The sequence below is a fragment of the Hyaena hyaena genome, unplaced genomic scaffold (genome assembly GCF_003009895.1).
Source record: "Hyaena hyaena isolate Hyena2069 unplaced genomic scaffold, ASM300989v1 scaffold_299, whole genome shotgun sequence".
In the NCBI taxonomy this organism is placed as follows: Eukaryota; Metazoa; Chordata; class Mammalia; order Carnivora; family Hyaenidae; genus Hyaena; species Hyaena hyaena.
Genome location: NW_024080930.1, coordinates 1,772,823 through 1,797,102, shown reverse-complemented (window position 1 = coordinate 1,797,102; position 24,280 = coordinate 1,772,823). Strand labels below are relative to the sequence as shown.

Here is a 24,280-nt window from a genome sequence, read left to right as displayed (position 1 = left end):
CATCATTTACTGACTAATACTTTGTTTCCCACTTTCTTATAGGATCACATCTGTTGGATATCAAGTTTCTGCATTGTGGATTTATTTCTGTGTCCTTTCTATTAATTGTTATATTCTGTGTCTTTGGCATCTGTACCACCCTCTTAATTACTATATTCTTATAATAAGTCGTGATATCATAGATCTGCCCTGTTCTTCCTCAAAAAATTCTTTGACTTATTTTTAGCCCTTGGCTTTTTCATGTGAATTTTAGAATCAGCTGTATAGTCCAGTTATTTCTTTGGTTGTGCTTCGCTTCCTTTTCAGGACTGCTACTTGTTGTGTCAAGGTAAAATTCTGGTACATTGGTGTGTCTTCTGGCTTTAATAGTTGTGATATTTGCACTTTGCAGCTGCTTGCTTGCATGCTTTATCATCTTCTCTTTTCTCTCTGTCTTCCTTTTCCTGTGTCCACTTAAAAGAGTACTTTAAAAATACATCTTTAACTTTAAAAAAGTATTTTTGGGAGGGGAACAAATAAGTGTATAAAGCAAAAGATGCAAGTCCCTCTTAAAGCAGTTTGCTGAGTTTCCAGATATTTTTCTGGTTATGTACAAATTTGTGTTTATAAAAGTAAAAAAATGATCATATGCATTTTATAGTTCACTTTATTTCATTTAATATTTAAAAAGCAGTCTTCTGTATCTCTAACTCATTCCTTTTGATGGTTAGTATAAATATGGTATGTTTATACAGTAATTTAACTAAGTTCCTTTTGATGAACTTGTAAATATCTATTCGCTTTTTGATCTTTGTAGCTATTTTTAAATACTGCTAGTCCCCATCGGCAAAGCAGAGTTTGTATGGTTTATTTTCCATGTCCCTAATGCCTCCCCTCTTACTCTTTTCAAAAGGTATTAGTGAAGTTGTATCAAAAGCTCTCCTATTGACTTTCCAAAAAGTCATTTTATTTTTTTCATCATAAATGTACTCTTTAATCTCCATCACTGATTTCACCTATCCCCACCACTCACCTCCCCTCTAATGACCACTCTGTGTGGTTAAGAGTGTGTTTCTTGATTTGTCTTTCTCTAGTTTTTTCCTTTGCTCATTTGTTTCTTAAATTACACATAGGAGTCAAATCATATGGTATTTGTCTTTCTGTGACTTATTTCACTCAGCATTATATTCTAACTCTATCCATGTTGTTGCAAATGGCAAAATTTGATTCTTTTTTATGGCTGAGTAATATTCCATTTTATATACACATACCACATCTTTTATCCATTCACCTAACGATAAACGCTTGAGCTGCTTCCATAATTTGCCTATTGTAAATAATGCTGCTGTAAACATAGGCTTGCATATATTCCTTTGAATTAGTCTTTTGGTATTTTTGGGTAAATACCCATTAGTGAGATTCCTGGATTGTAGGTTAGCTTTATTTTTAATTTTTTGAGTTACTTCTATATAGTTTTCCACAATGGCTGTACACGTATGTATTCGTACCAGCAATGGAAGAGGGTTCCTTTTTGGGGTGCCTGGGTGGCGTGGTTGGTTAAGCGTCCTACTTTGGCTCAGGTCATGATCTCATGGTTTTTGTGTTCGAGCCCTTTTTTGGGCTCTGTGCTGACAGCTCAGAGCCTGGAGCCTGCTTCAGATTCTGTGTCTTCCTCTCTCTCTCTGACCCTCCCCTGCTCATGCTGTCTCTCTCTCTCTCTCTCTCCCCCTCTCTCTCTCTCCCCCTCTCTCTCTCTCTCTCTCTCAGAAATAAATAGAACATTAAAAAAAATAATAAAGGGTTCCTTTTTCTCCACATTCTTTCCAAGACTTGTTTTTTATGTTTTTGAATTTAGCCTTTCTGATCTGTGTGAAGCAATACCTTATTGTAGCTTCAATTTGCATTTCCCTGATGAATTAGTTGTTGTGTCTTTTGGCTATCTGGGTGTCTTTTTTGTAGAAATGTCTGTTGATGTCTTCTGTCCATTTTTAAGTTGGATTGTTTGTGGGTTTTTTGTGTTGAGTTGTGTAAGTTAGTTACATATTTTGGCTAACTCTTTATTAGGTGTCTTGTTTGCAGATACCTTATCCCGTTACATAGGTTGCTTTTTAATTTTGTTGATTCCTTTGCTCTGCAGAAGCTTTTTATTTTGATGTAGTCCCAGTAGTTTTTTCTTTTTCTTTTTTTTTCTTTTGCTTTTATTTGTGTTGCCTCAGGAGATCTATCTAGAAAAATGTTGCTGCAGCAAATATTAGAGTAATTACTACTTGTGCCCTCTTCTAGTATTCTTTTGATTTCAGGTCTCAGTCCATTTTGAGTTTTGTGTATGGTGAAAGAAAGTAGTCCAGTTTCATTCTTTTGCATGTGGCTGTCTAGGTTTCCCAACATAATTTGTTGAAGAGACTGTCTTTTTATATTCATTCCTCCTTTGTTAGAGGCTAATTGACAAAATATTTGTGGGTTTATTTCTGGATTTTCTGTTTATTCTGTTGATCTGTTTGTATGCCAGTACTGTACTGTTTTAATGACTGCCATTTTGTAATACAACTTGAAATCTGGGACTGTGATAACTCCAGTTTTGTTTTTCATTTCAAGATGGCTTTGGCTATTTAAGGTCTTTATAGTTCCATACAGATTTTAGGATTGTTTGAGTTCTGTGAAAAATGCTGTTGGTATTTTGATAAGGAATGCATTGAATGTGTAGATTGCTTTGGGTAGTTAAAACATTTTAACAATGTTTGTTCCCCTAGTCCTTGAGCATGGAATATCTTTCCGTTTCTTTGTGTTGTCTTCACTTTCTTTCATCAGTATTTTATAGTTTTTAGACTCAGGTCTTTTGCCTCTTTGAGTAAGTTTATTACTAGGTATCTTATTATTTTGGTGCATTGTAAATGAGATTGTTTTCTTAATTTCTCTTTTTGCTACTTTATTATTACAGTATAGAAATGCAACAGATTTCAGTATGTTGATATTTGTATTCTGCAACATGACTGAATTCATTGATATGTTATAGTAGTTTTTTGGTGGAGTCATTAGGGTTTTCTATATAGGGTATCCTGTCTTCTGCAAAAAGTGAAAGCTTTACTTTTTCCTTACCAGTTGGATACTTTTTATTTCTTTTTGTTGTCTGATTGCTGTGGCTAGGACTTTGCATTCTGTGGTGAATAAAAGTGATGAGAATAGACATCAGTGTCTTGTTCCCTCTAGACCTGCCTTGTTGAGGGCTTTTATCATGAATTTATATTGTATTTTGTCAAATCCTTTTTCTGCATCTATTGAAATGATCATTTTTTAATTGATGTGATGTATCATATAGATTGATTTTTGAATATTGAGCTACTCTTGCATCTTGGGAATAATCCCAGTTGATCATGGTGTATATATATAGCTTTTAAAGTACATTGTTGGATTTAATTTGCTAAAATTTTGTTGAGGATTTTTGCATCTGTATTTATAGAGATACTGGCTTGTAGTTATCTTTTTTAGTGTGTCTTTATCTGGTTTTGGTATCAGGAATACTGCCCTTATAGAATGAATTTTGAAGTTCTCTTTTATTTTTTCAAATAGTTTGAGAAGAATCATATTAACTCTTCTTTAAATGTTGGGTAGATGGGGCACCTGGGTGGCTCAGTCGCTTAAGCATCGGACTTCAGCTCAGGTCATGATCTCACGGGTTTGTGGGTTCAAGCGCTGTGTCAGGCTCTGTGCTGAAAGCTTAGAGCCTGGAGCTGTTTCAGGTTCTGTGTCTCCTTCCCTCTTTGCCCCTCCCCTGCTCACATTCTGTCTCACTCTGTCTCTCAAAAATAAATAAATGTAAAAAGATAAAAAAAAATAAATGGGTAGAATTCATCTGTGAAATCATCTGGTTCTGGACTTTGGTTTCTGGGAATTTTTTTGATTACTGATTCAATTTAATTGCTGGTGATTGATCTGTTCAAATTTTCTTTTTTTAAAGTTAATTTTGTGTGTGTGGGAAAGTGTGTGAAGGTACAAGTCGGGGGAGGGACAGAGAGGGAGGCAGGAGAGAATCCCCCCAAGCAGTCTCCCGCTGTCAGTGAAAGCCCCATGTGGGGCTCATTCTCATAAACTGTGAGATCATGACCTGAGCTGAAATCAATAGTTAGTTGCTTAACTGAGCCACCCAGGTACCATGGTCGCTTTACATTTTCTATTTCTTGCTGCTTTACCTTCGGTAGGTTATATGTTTTAGGAATTTATGCATTTCTTCTAAGTTGTCAAATTTGTTGGCATGTAGGTTTTCATAATATTCTGTCATGATTGTATTTCTGTGGTGTTTGTTGTTCTTTCTCCTCTTCATTAATAATTCATTTATCAATTTGTTTATCTTTTCAGATGACCATCTCCTGGATTCATTGATCTTTTCTTTTTTTCAAGTTTCTGTATCATTTATTTCTAGTGTAATCTTTATTATTTCCTTCCTTTTGCATGATTGGGTTTTTTTCTTTTTTTCCTGGCTCCTTAGGTATAAGGATAGGTTGTTTATTTGAGACTCTTTTTGCTTCTTCAGGTATGCCAGTGTTAATATAAATTTGCTCCTTAGAACCACTTTTGTGTCATCCCAAAGACTTTAGGCCTTTGTATTTTCGTTTTCTTTAGTTTCCATGTATTTTTTGAATCTGGGTAGATCTGTTCATAGCATGTTATTTAACCACCATGTTTTTGTGCTCTTTCCAGATTTTTTCTTGTGACTAATTTCTAGTTTAATAGTGTGGTCAGAAAAGATGAGGCATGGTATGACTTTGATTTTGTTTGAATTTGTTGAGTTGTTTGTGGGCTAATATGTGATCTTTTCTTGAAAATGTTCCATGTGCACTTGAAAAGAATGTGTATTCTGCTGTTTTAGGATGGAATGTTCTGAGTATGTCTGTTAAATCCATTTAGTCCAGTGTGTCATTCAAAGCCACTATTTCCTTCTTGATTTTCTGTGTGGATGACCTGTCCATTGATGCAGGTGGGGTGCTGAGGTCCCCTACTATTACCATGTTGTATTGCTATTAAGTGTTTCCTCATGTTGATTGTTAATTGTTTTATCGGGTGCTTTCATGTTGGGTGTGTAAATATTTATCATTGTTATATTTTCTTGTTGGATTGTCTCTTTCATTATTACATAGTGTCCTTCTTTGTCTCTTGTTGCAGTCTTTGTTTTAAAGTCTCTTTTGGGGCGCCTGAGTGGCTCAGTTAAGTGTCCGACTTTGGCTTAGGTCTTGATCTTGTGGTTCGTGGGTTCGAGCCCCGCGTCGGGCTCTGTGCTGACAGCCAGCTTGGAGCATGGAACCTGTTTCAGATTCCGTGTCTCCCTCTCTCTCTGACCCTCCCCTGCTCACATTGTCTCTCTCTCTCTCTCAGAAATAAATAAAACATTAAAAAAAAAAAAGTCTCTTTTGTCTGATAGAAGTATTTCTACCCTGGCTTTCTTTTGGCCTCCATTTGCATAGTAAATATTTCTCTATTCCCTTTCTGCAGGTGTCTTTTGGTCTAAAATGATTCTCTTGTAGGCACCATATAGATGGATATTGTTTTTATATCCACTCTGTCACCCTGTTTATGGCTTTAGATTAGAGTATTTAGTCCATTTACATTCAAAGTAATTATTGGTAGGTCTTAATTGCCGTTTTAAAATTTGTTTTCTGGTTGTTCCTGTAGATTTTTGAAATTCTTGGTGTCTTTCATGGTTTGTTGCCTTTTTTTTAGTGATATGGTTGGATACCTTTCTCTTTATTCTTGAATGTTTATTACAGGATTGTGATTTGTCATTACCATCATGGTTGTATATAACATCTTCTGCATGTAGCAGTCTGTATTAAGTTGATCATTGTGTAAGTTTAAATCTATTCTTTATTCCTCTCCCTCCCACCTTTCAGGTATAATGTGTCATATTTTACATCGTTTTATTTTATGAATCTTTTGACTGATTTTTATAGAATTATTTATTTTTACAGCTTTTGTGCTTTTTACTTTTCATACTCTCATTTAGGGTCTTTCCTTTTCACTCCAAAAGTCCTCTTTAAAATTTCTTGTAGGTCTGGTTTAGTAGTCTTTTTGTCTGAGAAACTCTTTTCTTTTTAAGTAGGCTTCACACCCAACATGGAGCCTAATGCATGGCTTGAACTCATTACCCTGAGATCAAGACCTGAGCAGAGATCAGGAGTCCGATGCTTAACTGACTTCTCTACCAGGTACCCTTGTCAGACAAACTCTTTATATCTGTTTTGATTCTGAATGATAGCCTTTCTGGATAAAGTATTCTTGGCTGCACATTTTTTCCTTTCAGCACTTTGAATATATCAGGCAGCTTCCTTCTGGCCTGCAAAAATTGCTGCTGAAAAATTTCCTTAAAGCCTTATGGGCTTTCCCTGTACTATCTTTACTCTGGCTGCTTTAAAGTTTTTATCTTTATCCCTACTTTTTGCCATTTTAGTTATTATGTGTCTACATCTTTGGGTTGAAATTTTTTTTTATTGTGTCTCCTGGATTTGAACATGTTTACTTCCCCAGATTAGGAAGTTTTCAGTTCTTATTTCTTCAGATACATTTTCTGCCCTCTTATCTCTCTCTTCTTCTGAGATCCCTGTAATGTGGATGTTATTAGCCTTGATGGAGTTGCTGAGTTCCCTAATACTGTGCTCAGTTAACATAATTTTCTTTCCTCTCCTTTGCTCAGCTTGATTACTTTATATTACTCTATCTTCCAGGTCATTAATTAATTCATCTCATTCATCTGGCGTACTATTTATTCTATCAAGTATATTTTTAATTTCATTTATTGTATTCTTTAAAAAAATTTTGAAATGTTTGTTTATTTTTGAGAGAGAGCGACACAGAGCACAAGTGGGGGAAGGGCAGAGAGTGAGGGAAACACAGAATCCAAAGCAGTCTCCAGCCTTTGAGCTGTCAGCACAGAGCCTGACACAGGGCTCAAACCCATGGACCATGAGATCATGACCTGAGGTGAGACCAGTGCATAACTGACTGAGCCACTCAGGTGCCCCTCGTCATTTATTGTATTCTTGATCTCAGGTTCTTTTTCGTGTCTGCTTAAGGATCTCACTGATATCCTCCACTCTTTTCTCCAATCCAATGAGTATCTTTATGATCATTACTTTAAATTCTCTATCAGGCATATTACTTACATCCATTTTGCTTTGATCTCTTGCTGTGATTTGGTCCTGTTCTTTCATGTAGGAGATATTTCTCTGTCTTCTCATTTGTTTGACTTTCTGTGGCTGTTTCTGTGTGTTAGGGAAGTCAGCTACTTCTCTTGTTCTTAGTGATAACAGCCTTATGAAAAAAAGATCCTGTAGTGCCCTATAGTACAGTGTCCTCAGTTTCCTAGAGTCTGGTGCTTCATTCAGGGCATGTTTGCTCTGTGTGTTGTATGTGCTCTGCAGTTGAATTTTGGTCTCTTTTTCCTTCAGTCTACTTGTTTGCTGATGTTACCTTTACTTATTGTGTGTAGCAAGGTGTGCAGTGGTCTTCTTGTGAAATGATACTGCCTGCCGGAAAAGAGGTCCTGCAAAACAGGCAGGTTAGAAGATGTGGTATTAGCAGAGTTTGCACCATACCTCTGCAGCAGGGGCCTTGTAGCACCAGGACTCAGGAGCATGACTGGGAAGGGCTGATCTGCTGGAGCATGTGTGGCGGGGCTTGGTGTAACCAAGTTAAGTAGCATTAGTCTGCCCAGTGCTGGTTTCCACAGATGGCCATTGTTTATGCTGGGGGCAGGGGAGGAAAATGGCACCTGCCAGCTCCTTTGTTCCTGCACGGGTCTCCCCATGATCCATGTCTCTCGAAGCCACGCTCTGAGATGAGCAAATCATTTTCTCCCTTATCTGCCCCTGGGATTTTTCAAACTGCTGATTCTATAGCAGCATTTGTATGGGCTATTTTCGTGCTTTCTTAGGGTGGGGTCTCTGTTTCCTAATGCCTAGAGCTCAGCCTGCCGATTTTTAAAATTCTAGGGTTTAAATTCTGTTGGTTTTAAGAACTAATGAAATGTCAAAGGCAAGTATTATGAAGATTTGTCCTCCCTGTTGGCAGTCTTCCTAGTGTGAAAGTTAGTTTTCTGCTCTTTTCTGTGCCACCGGCTCCTTCTCCACTGTGGCTGGCTACCATCCCTTTTGCTCCCAGGCTGCAGATTCACCCTTTATACCTTCTTTGATGTGTGATCTCTTCCCTGCCTTTAGTTGTGGAGTTTGTTCTGCCAGTCCTCGGGTGGTTTCCTGAGTGATTTCCACTGATAGTGTGATGTGGTTGTATCTGTGGGAGGAGCCAAGCTTTGGGTCCTCTTACTCTGCGATCTTCCCAGCCAACCTTTCCTATTTACTTTTTAGGGCCCTGGTAAATAACTTTCTTTGGTGGAAAAAGTTAACAGTTAACCTTGGTGTAAATTCTTCTGTTTAGTCCTATCTGTATTTTACTAAAAAGAAATACTTAAACATTTTTTTGTTATGTGTTTTTATATGTGGTATCCTGGAAGGGAGAGTGTGGTTTAGCGGAAGAGGGTCGTAGTCAGATTGAAGAACTGAGGAATGAGTGAATTTGAGAAAATGGGGGATGGAGAGCTTAAGTAGTACTTTACCACACACTAGAGGAGGAAGTGAGGAGTTCTTGGCATTTTGATTTTTGTTGGTGTTATGCCTTTTGATAGACATTAAGGTTGTATCTCTGTCTTATATAATTTGTCCTTTTCTTAATGTTGCTAGCCTCCACCAGGCACTGTGAAAATGCCTAATGTACCTAGTACACAACCAGCAATAATGAAACCAACAGAGGAACATCCAGCCTATACACAGATTGCAAAGGTTAGTTCATGTTACAAGTGTAAGTTTGTATTGGAAATTACAGTATCAGTAACCTCTTCAGAGCAAAACAATTCTTTATATGTTGTCTTATTTAATTTTTAACTTTCTTTTCAATATGGGTGAGCTAGTAACATTTGCTTTATTCTGTTACTAGCAGTTATTGAATTCATAGATCTTCTCGATGTACAATTTGTTTAGAGAAGGTTTTACTGCCTTTGGTTTTACCCTTTAATGCATAATACTATTATAGTACCAATGATACTACAACTGGAAGTATGATGTTGGAAGAAAGTTACCAAGGCTAAGCAAAGAACAGTGATTAGAAGTAGCAGGTGGCAAAAATATGAGAATAAAGGAGATGAATAGGATACCTGTTTTTACATAAAAGCAGATGGAGTTACAAGCCAGAATTTCTCAATCATATCCTCCTTTCGCCTCACTGTCTTCTAAAATAGATGTTATATATATTCTTGCATTGGAAACCTTATGTACCATTTAAACCAATTCTTAAGAGGCAATTCAGTTGTCATTTTTCTGTTTTTTTTTTTTTCCAGTTGTTCCCTTTGCTCTTCATTCTCATTTAGGCACAGAGGTCACCTTAATTTTATTTTCCCAATTACTTAGGACTCTGACTAATCTTACTGAGAGAATTTTGTCCTGTTCTAATGTGTCCTACATTCTCACTGATGAGAAGACCCAAAATGAGCCAAATATCTTAATAATAGTTTCTGAAGCTATAACCTTGAGTGAATCACCATATTTTGGAAGAGGATTTGAATTAAGTTTCTGACGTTGTACAGTTGTACTCTTGATCTTGGGGTCATGATTTTAAGCCCAACGTTGGGTGTAGATATTACTAAAAAAAAAAAAAATGAACATAAAATTTTCTGAGTTGTAGAGGTAAAGACAGTAGGTAGCATAGCAATGTCATAATTCTGAAAACCTATTTATGCATTGATTTTTTTTATTATTACTATTTTTTTTTAAGGAACATGCCTTGGCCCAAGCTGAACTTCTTAAGCGCCAAGAAGAACTAGAAAGAAAAGCAGCAGAATTAGATCGTCGAGAACGAGAAATGCAAAATCTCAGTCAACATGGTAGTATCCAAAGAAGTTTGAAATAAAAATAACTTCAAATAATGCTTATGCTAGCTCTAAGTCCTTTGGTTTGTAGATAAGGCCATGCCCTATTTTCTTGTTCTAGCAAGATCACACAGCAGATTTCCAACTCATTACTTTGTAGCCCTCTGATACTGGCTGATTTACATAGTCTTTTGATTAAAACAGTTTTAGCCTTATCATACAGGAAGTGAATGTGAATATGATAATTTTGGTTGTTGGCCAGGAGCCAGATTCTGCACTTGGGCCCTCATTGAGTCTATTGAAGTTTTATGAGTACATGCAAGTGTGCCCTAAATTTGATTCTTAACTTTTTGTTTAGTCAGCCCAGTTTCAAATTATCTGCCCCAGTCCTAACAACTATAACATATCTGTCAAATTGTGTTTAAAAAACGTCTGCTGTGGGGCTCTGATGGTTAAATGTCCATCTTCGGCTCAAGTCATGATCTCATGGTTTGTGGGTTTGAGCCCTGCGTTGGGCTTTGTGCTGACAGCGCAGAGCCTGGAGGCTGATTTGAATTCTCTGTCTCCTTCTCTCTCTGCCCCTCCCTGCTCACGCTGTTTCTCAAAAATAAATAAATTAAAAAAAAAAAAAATTTCTGGCGTGACTCTGGAAAGCATTAGGGTTATCAGTGATGCCAAAGGAATGAGTGATGAATTGATCATTTGCTGTGAAATCTAGACTTTGACTATCAAAAGCCTTTTCAAGGGAGTATCTTAGAGAAAGATAGGAGCGTCTGGCTAAGACGGGTTGAAGAGCTAGACAAATCATTGGTTTTATGTCTAGGATAGTGATAGAATAACTGGGTTAGGTCAACAACAATATATATATATATATATATATATCATTAGGAAGAACGACTTCTTCCTTATCTTAGAATGTGTAACCCTAGGTCATATGGTATATGCTTTCACTCATATGTGGAATTTAAGAAGCAAAATCCATAATTATAAGGGAAAAAAAGAGAGGAAAACCAAGGAATAGACTAATTAGTGGAGAACAAACTGATGATTATCAGAGGGGAGGTAGATGAGGAGATGAGTTGGGTAAGTGATGGGGGATTAAGCAGTACACTTGTGATGAACACCAGGTGTTGTTTGGTAGTGTTAAACCACTTAATAGTACACCTGAAACTAATATTACACTTTATGTTAACTCAAAAATTTAAAAACCAAAACAAAATATAATGGTCTTTGAATATAAACAACAAAAATTTGTAAGCCTAGGACCTTGTGAGAACACATTCATCCCTGGCCATTTTGTTGATGGCAACATTAGAGACCATGTCTATAAAAGAAAAAACAAAAGATTTATTCGCAATCAGTGTATCTGAAATACCTGTAATAAAATATGTCCTTTGTCCTTAGTGTTGACTAATATAAGTTATTTCTATGAGAGCTATTTTAGGAAAGAGAGTAATAAAGAATGGGAAATTAAGAGTTAGACTTGACAGTATGTTACACATGTAAGTACTTATGTATTAGTTCATTTAATTATTAGTGTAATTCCCTGAAGGGTGGTATAGTTGTTATTCTATTTTTATTTCTATTCTTTAATTTATGAAGAAACTTAAGATTTTATAGGTGTAGAAAGTCTTTAGGATTTTCAGGTGCCTAAGGCCCCCTAGCCAGTAGCTTTTGGTTCCTAGTTCTTAAATTACTACTCTCTGCTGCTCTCAAATAGTATGAGACTTGTATGAGAAATGTATACGAAATTGGAAAAAAATTATGAGCATTGCAGACAAGTTGGGAAGAATGAGGCATAGGTCATTGTTTTTATCCACTGTAAAATTTTCTTAGTCTGTATAAAGTATATAAAATCGAATATTCAAAAACTATGGTATATAATATCTAAAATGAGAATTGGCCTTTAGGTGCTATTTTTTACCTTCTGTTTTTAATGTTTTGACTTCTTGCTTTAATTTTGTTTTTTTATTCCTCCCACCACTTCCTAAGCCCTATTTTCAGTTTCATTTCTTTATATAGACACATTTTCCCTCATAATAGCTTGAAAATTGTTTTTCCTCTAGGTTTTTGAAGGTGATATATAATTCCTGAGCTTCCTTTTCTTGACTCTTTCATGTTTTCTGCTAGTTTCATGGTTTTTGTACATGTATGTTTTGAATATTATTTTTTCAGACTTTGACATTTCCAGATTTGATTCTTTGGCAGTAATTCATCTTGTGTTTCTTCATGAAGTTATAGTAGAAACGTCAGATTCAGAAGTTGGTCTTCCTTCTCCACATGGGCTAGGAATTATATTCAAAGACTTAAGATCCTGAGAAGGAAATTGTAGATTTTTAAAAACTGCATGGCCTTCACATGAGAGCCAGACTCTTGGGATGCTGAAATAAGTCTCTTTTTAGGGTAGTGTCACAGTGTATGTCTTCGTGCTCTTTTTTTGTTTCTTGTGTCAAATGTACATAAATGGTTCTGGCTAAATGCTGTATGACACTGGGAAAAAGTTTTACCATCTAATGTTTTCTAAAGTGGTACTTTTTTTTTTTAAAGAAGATTTTATTTTTAAGTAATCTCTACACCTAATACTGGGCTTGAACCCACAACCCTAGATCAAGAGTCTCGTGCTCTACTGACTGAGCCAGCCTGGTGCTCTGGGAAAATTTTTAAAAATGGAAAGCTTGGCTTTCAAAGTTGTACAAACAGAGGAATGTAGAGATGTAGTATTAGACTTACAAAACATTTGTTAAAAGAACAGATAATGTTCTTTATTATGAAACTAAAATTAAGAGTCACACAAACTTGTCCTAATGTAAATTTTTATTTTTAATTTGCAGGCAGAAAAAATAATTGGCCACCTCTTCCTGGCAATTTTCCTGTGGGACCTTGTTTTTATCAGGATTTTTCTGTAGACATTCCTGTAGAATTCCAGAAGACAGTAAAGATTATGTACTACTTATGGATGTGTGAGTATAACATAATTATATACTTGTTCAACAGAGTTTATATTTTATTGTCACAAACCACCCTTTTTGGAATTCGTATATTAAGGATAGTATTATAAATAGGTCTTTTTGTATAGCTCTTAATTTTCAGAGTGGAACATCTTTAGGTACCTCAAAATTATACTTTATGTGACAATCTAAGCTAAAGAGAACTGGTATTCTTTTGAGGAAAGGATTTTCTGTCACATGTATAGTATTTTTGAGATAAAAGGAATAGGTGCAAAAATCTGTCTAGATAATAATTGTTTTAGAAAATTATGTATACTATTTTTATACAAACGAAGGCTATTTAAAAATTTCTTTTAAAGCATTAGGACTATTTTTAAAAAGGCTTTAAAATATTTTAATATTATAATTTTTCTTAGGGCTTTGAGCACAGTTTACATGTTATTTTCAAATGGTGATAAATACTATTATTGGAAGTACCTAGTTAATGTAGGATGTTTTACCGAATAGAACATTAGGACATACATTTTGGGCTGTGATGCTTGCATTATTTTGAGTATAACTACAACTTATGGAATACTAAAATAAAATGTCAAGCTGTTAACAATTTGTTCTGTGTACACAGAATTCCCACTTACTCCCTGTTTCCCTTTTATTTCAAACATTAGTTTAAGCCCCATTTAATGTTATTATGTTAATAGGACATGTATAGCTGTCATGAATTCTTACCTGCATAACTGTTGGGTTAATGGATAATTTGTAGTGTACATTCTTGATGGAAGAAATTTACGTGTTACTATATTATTATGCAGTCTTTTCTTCCTCCCCTAAATAAATGACACCATTTTCCTGCAAATCTTTAGGAGCATTCTTCACATAGGTGAAGTTGCTTTAGAATGTGAATAGCAGTTTCTTATGGGTGCTATATTCTTAACTCTGTTTCTCTTTGAGATTTTGTTGTTCTAGTATCTTTTGCTAAATCCCCAGTGTCTGCAGTACTATATACTTTTAATACTAAAGGTTTTGGTTTTATATGTATACATGTGAACAGATCATGGATTTTATTTAATATATAATATATACATATATTTAATAACTACTTTTTAGTGGCAGAAATTGGTTTGTCTTATTAATTGTCTTATGAGGTTTTTAGAAATAATACAGTATTTCTTAATCCTGTGAAGTTGACAGATCTCTTAACTATATTTAAAGAGGGCTCAATATCTGAAGAAGTATTACCTAGAATACTTAGTACCAGCTTAGTAATCTTTTTAAATTTCATAGAATGGAGACAGTTTTAATAAGCTGTTTTCAAGAATAGTCAACCTGTTAATGATTTCAGAATTGACTAGTGATTTCACACTGTAGTAATAATTATAATGAAAGAGAACATTTATTGAGGATTTATTTGTGCCAGGCACACTGCAAATCACTTTATGTACATGATGTTATTAACTCCTAACTATATACTATGAAGCAGATACTGTATTATCTAGTTTTATGGATAAGGAAACCAAAGCTTAGAGAATTTGAGTAACTTGTTCAGATTACACAGCAGTTAGGGTTGCAGTTGGATAGCTTGATTCTAGAGTCCAGAATCTAGAATTCAGCATTATGCCACCTACAAAGTACCAAAATGAAAGGAAATTTACATTTTAAACCCAAATAAGATGAAGATATACTTTCAAAGGTACCTTTCTTGAAACAATTTTACTATATAAAGGTATTGAAGCAATTAGAATGATCACATGAAATGAATCTTAACCTCTTTGAGTATATTCTTGGATTAAAAAAACAGAAAACAAGTTTTTTGTTTTTTTATTTTTTTAAATTTATTCATTTATTTTTGAGAGAGACAAACATGGTGTGAGTGGGGGAGGGCAGAGAGAGAGGGTGACAGAGAATCCTAAGTGGGTTCCATGCTTGTAAGCACAGAGCCTGATGTGGGGCTCGAACTCAGAAAAAACTAAGGGATCATGACCTGAGCCAAACCAAGAGTCAGATGCTTAACCAACTGAGCCACCCAGGTGCCCCATTAAGCCTCTTAAAATTCAGTTAGTGAAGATAATTATTCTGTTTAAAAGCTGTTTATGTTAGGTGCCTATGTTGTAATGCAGAACTTAACAAGAAGCTTATTGTTGGGGCACCTGGGTGGCTCAGTTGGTTGAGTGTCTAACTTCGGCTCAGGTCATGATCTCCTGATTCACAAGTTTGAGTCCTTTGTCTGTGCTGACAGTTTAGGGCCTGGAGCCTGCTTCATATTCTGGGTCTCCCTCTCTTTGCCCCTCCCTGTTCATGCTCTGTCTCTTTCTCTCAAAAATAAACAAACGTTAAAAAAAAAAGTATATTGTAGTGATAGTTGCAAATTTAGTCCACCAGTAACAGATTTGTGCTTTATCAAGCACATGGAAATTCTATACGAAGTAGGATCATTCAACTTGCAAATCATGTAAACAAAATGCCCTAAAAGTTTCTTGAAATGTTACATGTACCCCTGGACTCTACCAAGTAGATTGGAATAGGTTTGAAATTAGGAATATACAATCATATATTTCTCATTGCCTTGCCTTCCTTTATATCTTGATCACTGTATAAGTGGACTGATTGTTTAATAAATAGTGGTGGACATTTAACTTTACTTTGGGTTACAAATAAATGATTTATTTATCATGGTTTTTGGTTACTATGAAAATACTCAAAAAATTTTAATAGCTTGCATAAAATTAAATTAATATTTTATCTATATTTGGAAGACCTTGAACTTTAAGAGGAGATAAAACTTTAAAAATTATTTCTCTTAATATTGAAATTTAAATTACACTGTTGTGAATATTTAAAACTTCTTAGGCAATTCGATTCTATTTAATGTTAAAAATAATAATTTTCTGTTTCATGGTCTTTTAAAATCTGTTTTTAAACCATTGACAGAACAGCTTTTATTTTGAGCCAGAAGATCTTGAGTAAATTTATTAGCAAGCTAGCTTTCATGAGTTAGAAATCCTAATGGTAATAAAGTGATTTTGGAATAGTTTTCTCTGTATAATAGAATGGAGTGGAGGTTTTTTCTTTTTTTTTTGAGAGAGAGAGAATGTGAGTGAGGGAGGGACAGAAAGAGAGAGGGAGAGAGAGCATCCCAACTAGGCTTCACATTCCTTGCAGAACCCGATGTGGAGCTTGATCCCATGAACCATGAGATCATGACCTGAGCCAGAATCAACAGTTGAATGCTTAAATGACTGAGCCACCCAGGCATCCCTGGAATGGAGTTTTATTTATTTATTTAGTGTTTAAAAAACATTTTAAAACTTTTATTTAATGTTTATTTTTGAAATGTTTACTTATTTTTGAGAGAGAGAGACACACAGAGTGTGAGCAGGGGAGGGGTAGTGAGAGAGAGGGAGACACAGAATCTGAAGCAGGTTCCAGACTCTGAGCTGTCAGCACAGAGCCTGATGTGGGGCTTGAACCCATAGACTGTGAGATCATGACCTGAGCTGAAGTCGGATGCCCAACTGAGTCACCCAGGTGCCCCTAAAAAACATTTTTTAATGTTTCTTTTTGAGAGAGAGAGCCTGAGCAAGCAATGCACATGTGTGGGGGGGAGAGCCAGAGAGAAAGGAGGATAAGAGAACCTCAAGCAGACTCCGCACTGTTAGTGCAGAGCCCAAAGCAGGTTTGGATCTCTCGAACCCATGAGATCATGACCTGAGCAGAAATCAAGAGTTGGCCGCATACCCGACTAAGCCACCTAAGCGCCCCTGGAATGGAGTTTTACATGTGAGCGAGCTCCTATTTATCTACAGATGAAAAGTGGAAACATAGAGGTTGATTAGTTCAATACTGTATCTCTGTAACCCAAGTGTCTTTACTCTTCTACTGGCCTTCTTACTGTAGAGTTTATATATTTATCTACTTGTTAAAGCAAATTCAGAGGGATCCTAGAATGTGTGTTTAAAAAATTCTTTTTAAATGTTTTTTATTTATTTCTGAGAGAGAGAGAGACAGAGAGACACATTGTGAGCAGTGGAGGGTCAGAGAGAGAGGGAGACACAGAATCTGAAACAGGCTTCAGGCTCTGAGCTAGCTGTCAGCACAGAGCCCGACGCGGGGCTTGAACCCACGAACTGTGAGATCATGATCTAAGCCGAAGTCAGATGCTTAACTGACTGAGCCACTCAGGTGCCCCTAGAATGTGTGTTTTTATCTTGTTTTATTAATACAGGCTTTAAAAAAAGGTTTAAAAGATTTTAAAGTTTTTATTGTAAGTTGAGATTTTTGTATTTAGATTTACTAGATCATTTATTTTGTAAATTTTTAAAACTTTTTAACTTACTTTTGAGAGACAGAGAGAGAGCATGAATGCGGGAGGAGCAGAGAGAGAGGGAGATACAGAATCTGAAGTTGGCTCCAGGCTCTGAGCTGTCAGCACAGAGCCTGTTGTGGGGCTCAAAACTGCGGACTGCGAGATCATGACCTCAGCTGAAGTCGGACGCTTAACCGACTCAGCCACCCAGGAACCCTTATTTATTTATTTTTTAGTGTTTGTTTATTTTAAGAGAGTCTGAGAGAGCGTGAGTAGAGGAGGGGTGAAGAGAGGGATAATCCCAAGCAGCTACCATAGGGTTCAGTGTACAAAGAGCGTGAGGCACGGTGCTCCAGCTTACAAACTGTGAGATCATGACCTGAGCCAAAATCAAGAGTCAGATGCTTAATTGACTGAGCTACCCAGTGGCCCTTCTTTTATTTTTAATCCAAGTAGTAGTCTGTTGGCATATTTTTGTTGTATTGATAGTTTCATTGAACATTATTTTCACTTTTGAAAAAATTTTATTTCCTTTAATGAAGCCTGTGAATAAACTTTTTAAATCCTTTTAGAAAGTTATTAATTATAATGGGTAAATGTAGTTCTTTAGAATCAAAGCATAGTTACATGATTCTCAGATTTTTTGGTTTAAGTCTGTCAGGAAATGTAATTTTTAACAACATGCATGAAGAGTTTTCCATTAACTGTGTTGAGTAAAATAAACGTCTTACCCAGCAGCTCAAATGCATTATAGTATAGCCTAAAAAATTTTTTTAATCCTCTACCAAGACATTTTTACCCCAGCACTTTAAAAAATGAATAATTCTATAAAGATGGATAATCCTGAGAGATTTACTGTATAGTCCCTGATATTGCTACTGTATTAGTATTTTTAATTCAGTGATTCTAATTAATTTTATTGCTTGAAAAGGTTATAATGAGATTGCACAGGGCATCTGTCTAGTTTTCAGTCTAGTGTCTACTCTGGGAGGAGTCTGTAGCTCCACTCTGTAAAAACGTCGTTCTTAGTGTAGTAGCATTTTTCTCCTCCTGTGGATCAGGAGACACAGCACATGGTTCCTTCTCAAGAAAGAATCCCATAAGGCAGTGCTTTTCTTGTAATTGCCTGTTAGGAGAGGACCAGAAGAGCTATTAGGACTCTCTTTCCTGTGTACACTGTTTGAAATAAAATGTGTAAGAAACAGCAATGGTTTGAAAAATACTAAATGGAAACATGGGGTAGAAAGCAATTTGCTCTTGGAAGAATTTTTTCATTTACAATTTTTGTTGAATTCATAAATTGAATGTAAACATTTCTATTTTGTTTTTTGATTCCACAGTCCACGCTGTAACACTGTTTCTAAATATCTTCGGATGCTTGGCTTGGTTTTGTGTTGATCCTACAAGAGGGGTTGATTTTGGATTGAGTATCCTGTGGTTCTTGCTTTTTACTCCTTGTTCATTTGTCTGTTGGTACAGACCACTTTACGGAGCTTTCAGGTAAAATGTGTGTATTTTAAAATATACTCTTTAAAACTTGTGAAGTAAATATTTGTAATTAACCTTACGTATTTTGGGAAGGGATATTGACACATTTTCATTAAAATTTATATTACTATATAACATACATTCAGATAAGTTCATATATAACATGCCTGTGTAATTATTAGGTTTTGTAAGTCACAAAATCCCATTCTTTTCTCCCACTTGAGTAAAAGATCAATCATGAAAATAAATGAAGGATAAATAAGAATAGTCTTATATCTCAACATGTGTATAATATTTTATACCATATAACACACTTTCAGGAAAATTTTGCTCTATATTTCCCCTTCAAAAAAAATCCACAAGTGGTGATTTACAGTCTAATTCTTTAACGAATGTATATAAGGTCTGTATACATGTGATATTTAAAGTAAGTCACGTTGACCTACTGAGGTGAAGTTTTCCCAAGCAAGGTAATTATTTTTTCTGTTTAAATTCATTTTCAGTTTTTCAAAAGGCAGCCATGTTTGAAAACTATTAAGATTATAAGATTAAGTATAATATTTTGCATGATATATTTTAATTAATGGTTAGGATTAATGTTTTCAAAATGCTTGTTCTGTGAGGTATTAATAGATGTTGCTGAAAAAGGGACTCATTAGCTTAAGTTTGGTAAAAACTGGAAAATTAAAGTATATTCATTTTGAATTTCTTAGATTCTTTTAAGAGCCTAGTGTGGTTTATGATTTGACCATGAAACCATTATTTTTTTTTACGGAACACCTTGTTGAACTATTGCTTTAAGAAATAAACATTGGGAAGTTCTGATTTAGAGAATAGTTCTGTATGAGTCCATATAGTCAGTCATTTATCAACTTACTTCGGGTAAATTTGTTTGTAAGTAAGGAATCTTTCTCAGCTCTTAGGAATGAGGGGCAGCATTATTAGGAAATAGGTATGTATTGTGCAGAAGTTATATTGGGGGAAATTGGAGGGCCACATTCAATGCTTTTTCTTTTCTTTTTCTTTTTTTTGCCATTTCAACATAGAATTTTTTTGATTAACCAGAGTATGTATTCCTTCTGCATGGAATTAGAAACCCAGATATATAAACAGATGAAAAAATAAAGCCCCAGAAGGAAAAGGAAGAAGATGAGGGAATTAGGAGAGAAAAGCGATTGTGCAACAGAAAACTAAAATGGTTAAAAATGGAATGAAAGGAAGAAAATAGATGGAAGGCAGAAAAGGAGGAAAGAATCTTCTTGGATATATCGGAGTATGGGAGGCTGATTTATCAAGAAATGGAGAGGTGCGCTTCTGGATGTGGGTTGGAGAGGGAAAAAAAGAAACTATTGACTCTTTCTGTGAGACAGGAAGAGAGTTACTGCTCCTCTCTTCCTTGTTACATAAGCCTGGCTCACAAGGTTTTTTAGTTTTTTGACATCTGGCTTTGGCTTCTGCCTGCCTTCTGCCTCACATTACTAAGGTATTGGTAATGTTGTTGGTGGGTAGGAATGAGGTTGTCTTTAAGACTTTAAAAGTGATATGAGACTAATGACTTTGGGTTTTAAACCTTCTATGATTAATGTAGCCAAAGCAAACTACTAAAAGCTAGCTTTCTGCCTTTTATTACTTGAAGTCATTTGGTTCATTTTCTTTGCTTTCTTGGCTAGTTGAAATAAAAATGCTGTGTGGAACATTTTTACATCTACCATTATTAATCTGTAGGCTAAATTCTGAGCTGCATTTCAGTCCTTGAGAGTTTATTCCAAATATGTTAAATATCTAGGTTTTATGTTCAGAGCAGAACTGAGAGGACTAATATTTAATGGGGAAAGTTGAAATTAAAGTATTTTAAATCATTAGTGTACCTTCTCAGGATGTGACTTTGGCATTTTTTTCATCCACATTGCCAAGTGTTTCTGAGCCAAATTCTTCCTTGAGTTTTAGTAGTTTGTTAAAGCTGTGTTGATGAGAGATCTTTCCTTTTTTCTTTTTTTTGAAATTTTTGATGTTTTTTAAAAAAATTTATTTCTGAGAGAGAGAGAGAGAAAAAGAGAGAGTGAGAGGAGGGAAGGGTCAGAGAAGAGAGGGAGATACAGAATCTGAAGCAGGCTCCAGGCTCTGAGCTAGCTGTCAGCACAGAGCCCGACGCGGAGCTTGAACCCATGAACCGTGAGATCATGACCTGAGCCGAAGTTGGACGCTTAACTGACTGAGCTATCCAGGTGCCCAGAGAGATCTTTCCTTCAAATATGAAAATCTCAAACCCAGATACATTAGATATGGTTATTGATAATTAAATATAGGGCTTTAAATAGACTTTACTTATTCACGTAAGTGCTTTGAGGTCAGTTTTGACAGGGATTATTGCCTTTGCGAAAGGGCAGAGTCAGTACACAAGTGTTTCATATTTTGTTTCAAGACTGATGATTAAAAAATGAAAACAAGCATCTGAGCAAAGAGTATGGGCATGTTATCTCTGGAAGAGAGAAGGGAGGGAGGACAGCATCCTTTCAGAACGTTCATAGTGTTAAAATTATGTCATAATGTTACTCTTCTGTAAGTGTACAGTGGAGTTTTTCAGAAGCTACGTGATGTGATATTGCAGTCAGTTTGAATGCAGAAACAGCAAGAGAATGCAGCTATCTTTAATTAAGCCACATACGAAACAGGTTTGCAAAAATACAAAGTAATGCTTTATTTTCGGTGATAGGAATATTTTCCATACCAAAAAAAACTTAAAAATGAATTAAATCTTTTATTTCTCCAATTTAGTTCCTAATTTTGTAAATCAATCACTATTACCAGCAAAATCAAAAGTTCCTGGTGATCCTCGACAAAAAAAGAGGTCTTGATACCAAAAGCTTGAGAATTGCTGTTCTTCTTTATTTATTTATTTACTTACTTATTTTACTTACTTACTTACTTACTTACTTACTTTACTTACTTACCTACCTACCTACCTAGGCTCCACACCCAAAGTGGGCTCAAGCTCAAGACCCTGAGATCAAGAATCACATGCTTTACTGACTGATCCACCTAGGAGCCTGGAGAATTGCTGTTCTAACCCTTTTATCCTTAGGGAACACTATAGAAAAGGATACTCTGCTTCTAAAGGCTCTGCTAAGCTTTTTAGCTTCTGTATGTGGCACATGTTTTATGAGAGAAGTTAGGTGCATGTTTGGGCCAATTTTATGCTTTTCACTTGTCATCACTTGTTACATTGTATCTTTAGTTTTGTATCTCTGGTTCTGTGAGACTGCAGAAATTTTGTTGGTTTGCCTGTTCCCTGGCAGTGGGCCTCTGTGCAGGCTGTGTCTGGATATTCAGCTTCTGGCTCTGCATTCAAAGAAAATGTGGCTGTTAAAATGTCCCTTCACATCTCTGTAATTCTCTTAGGTCTCCAGAATCATGGTCTCTCTATTCCTGGATGCTTCAGCAGTTCTTTAATGGTTTTAAATGGTGGTTGTTGTTCATTTGTTTGTATTCTAATCGTTCTTGGTAGGGATATGGTTGACCCTAGCTATTTTGTCACATTCAGAAGCTTAAAAAGAAAATTTGTAATTACTATAAACCCTATAAATGTTGTTTGCATTGTTTAAAGTTCTCTTACAATGGTAGCAGAACTGTTATGTTTTAATTTTGAAGATAATTTTGAAAATAATAATTTTGGCATCTTCTTGTCTATTTAATACCAAAGAATATGTGAAACTTAAAATGTAAGACATAATAATGAAACTTTTATGAATTGTGAACCCATTGCTCAATTTAAGAAAGAGAAGATTATCAGTACTGCTGAAACTCTGGCATGATCCCATTTCCCTTTTACCATAAGTAATCAAACTTAAGATAATTTTGCTTATTTCTCTACTTATAATTGTTTTTTTACTATAAATATACATATTCTCAAACCACCTTTTTAAGCTTGTAGAGAATACTTCTTTCAAGTAATTTAAAGTTTTATCTAAGTGATAAATTTTTATATTGAAGTTATATATACAATAAAAAAATAACCATTAAGGGATTTTTTTTTGGTAAACTAAGTAAAGCTACCTGCTTGCTCCCAGTAGTTCTTGCTCTTGACTTATATTTTTGACAATTGTCTCCATATTTAAAAGTAGTAATCATGGGGGCACCTAGGTTGCTCAGTTGGTTAAGCAGCTCAGGTCATGATCTCAGTCTTTACAAGTTCGAGCCCTGCATCAGGCTCTGTGCTAACTGCTTAGAGCCTGGAGCTTGCTTCGGATTTTGTGTCTGCCTCTCTTTCCCTTTCCCTTGCTCGCTCTCTCTCTCACAATTAATAATAAAACACTAAAAAATAATCATATACTACCATTTCTTGATATTTACAGCTTTATTGATTTATCTTTTCCATACTGTAAAATTCACCCATTCAGTGGTTCAATTCAGTGATTTTTGAGTAAGTTTATAGAATTGTGCAACTATCAACACAATCATTTTTAAAACTTTTTTCGTCTCGTGGCTTTCATTTGTAATCAATCCCCATTCCCCCTCCTTAGCTCCAGGCAACCGCTGATCTGTTGTCTATCTCTGACATTTCCTTTCCATATTTCATGGAAATGGAATCAGAATATATAGCCATATACTCTATTCTTTTATTTTGAATAGTGCTTTTCTGAGGTTCATCCAGCTTGCAAAATGTATAAGTAATTTTTTTCTTTTTGAGTACTGAATGGAATTCCATTGTATGGCTATACCAAAATTTATCCATTCGTGGACATTTGGCCTCTTTTCAATGTTTAACTTTATGAATAATGTTAAGAACATTAGTGATAAGTCTTTGTGTGGACATGTTTTCATTTTTCTTAGGTTGATTGAGATGGCATCAGTGAGTTGTAGCTTTTCCTTACCATAGTTAAGTTTTTAAGAAACTGCTAAACCTTCTTCCAAAGTGGTTGTACCATTTTACATTTTGGGGGTTCTAGTTTCTCTATATCTTCATTAACACTTTATGTTATCTGTTTTTTTATTATAGCCATTCTAGTAGGCATATAATAGTATTGTGGTTTTAAAAAAATGTTTATTTATTTAAAGAGAGAGCGCATTAGTGGGGTGGGGGCAGAGAGAGGGAGAAAGAGAATCCTAAGCAGTCTCCATACTGTTAACACAGGGCCAAACACAGGGTTGATCCCATAAACCGTGAGATCTTGACCTGAGCTGAAATCAAGAGCAAGGTGCTTCATTGACTAAACTACCCAGGCACTCCACTATTGTTATTTTAATTTGGATATTCCTAGTTACTAATGTTGTTGGCCACCTTTTTATTCATTTACTAACTGTGTTTGTCTTTGGTGAAATGTCTGTTTAAGCTCATTGCCTTGACTATTAAGTTTCAGCAGTTTGTTTTATAAATTCTGTTCTAAGAGTTACAGATACAAGACCTTGATATGATTTGCAGATATCTTAAAGTCTGTGGCTTTTTAGTGGTACATTGGGAATCACAAAAACTTTCCATTTTAATGTAGTTTCACTTTTCTGTTTTGATGTTAGTGTCCTATCTAAGAACTCTTGGCATAATCCAAGGTTATAGAGATTTTCACTATTTTCTTCCAGAAGATTATTGTTTTTTATCTGTTACACGATCTATTTTGAGCTAATTTTTTATTGTGTGGACTAAGGATTTAAATTCATCTTTTTGCA

The 24,280-nt window shown here is 35.3% G+C and overlaps 1 protein-coding gene across 1 annotated transcript in view; it reads left to right on the top strand.

Moving 5' to 3' along the window:
* Positions 1-24,280, top strand: part of SCAMP1 (secretory carrier membrane protein 1) — a 101,922-nt gene that overhangs the window by 29,272 nt on the left and 48,370 nt on the right. The window contains exons 3-6 of the mRNA XM_039247438.1: positions 8,703-8,801; positions 9,790-9,898; positions 12,715-12,843; positions 18,472-18,631. Coding sequence (XP_039103369.1) covers positions 8,703-8,801; positions 9,790-9,898; positions 12,715-12,843; positions 18,472-18,631 — 497 coding nt within the window. The remainder of the gene's footprint in view (positions 1-8,702; positions 8,802-9,789; positions 9,899-12,714; positions 12,844-18,471; positions 18,632-24,280) is intronic.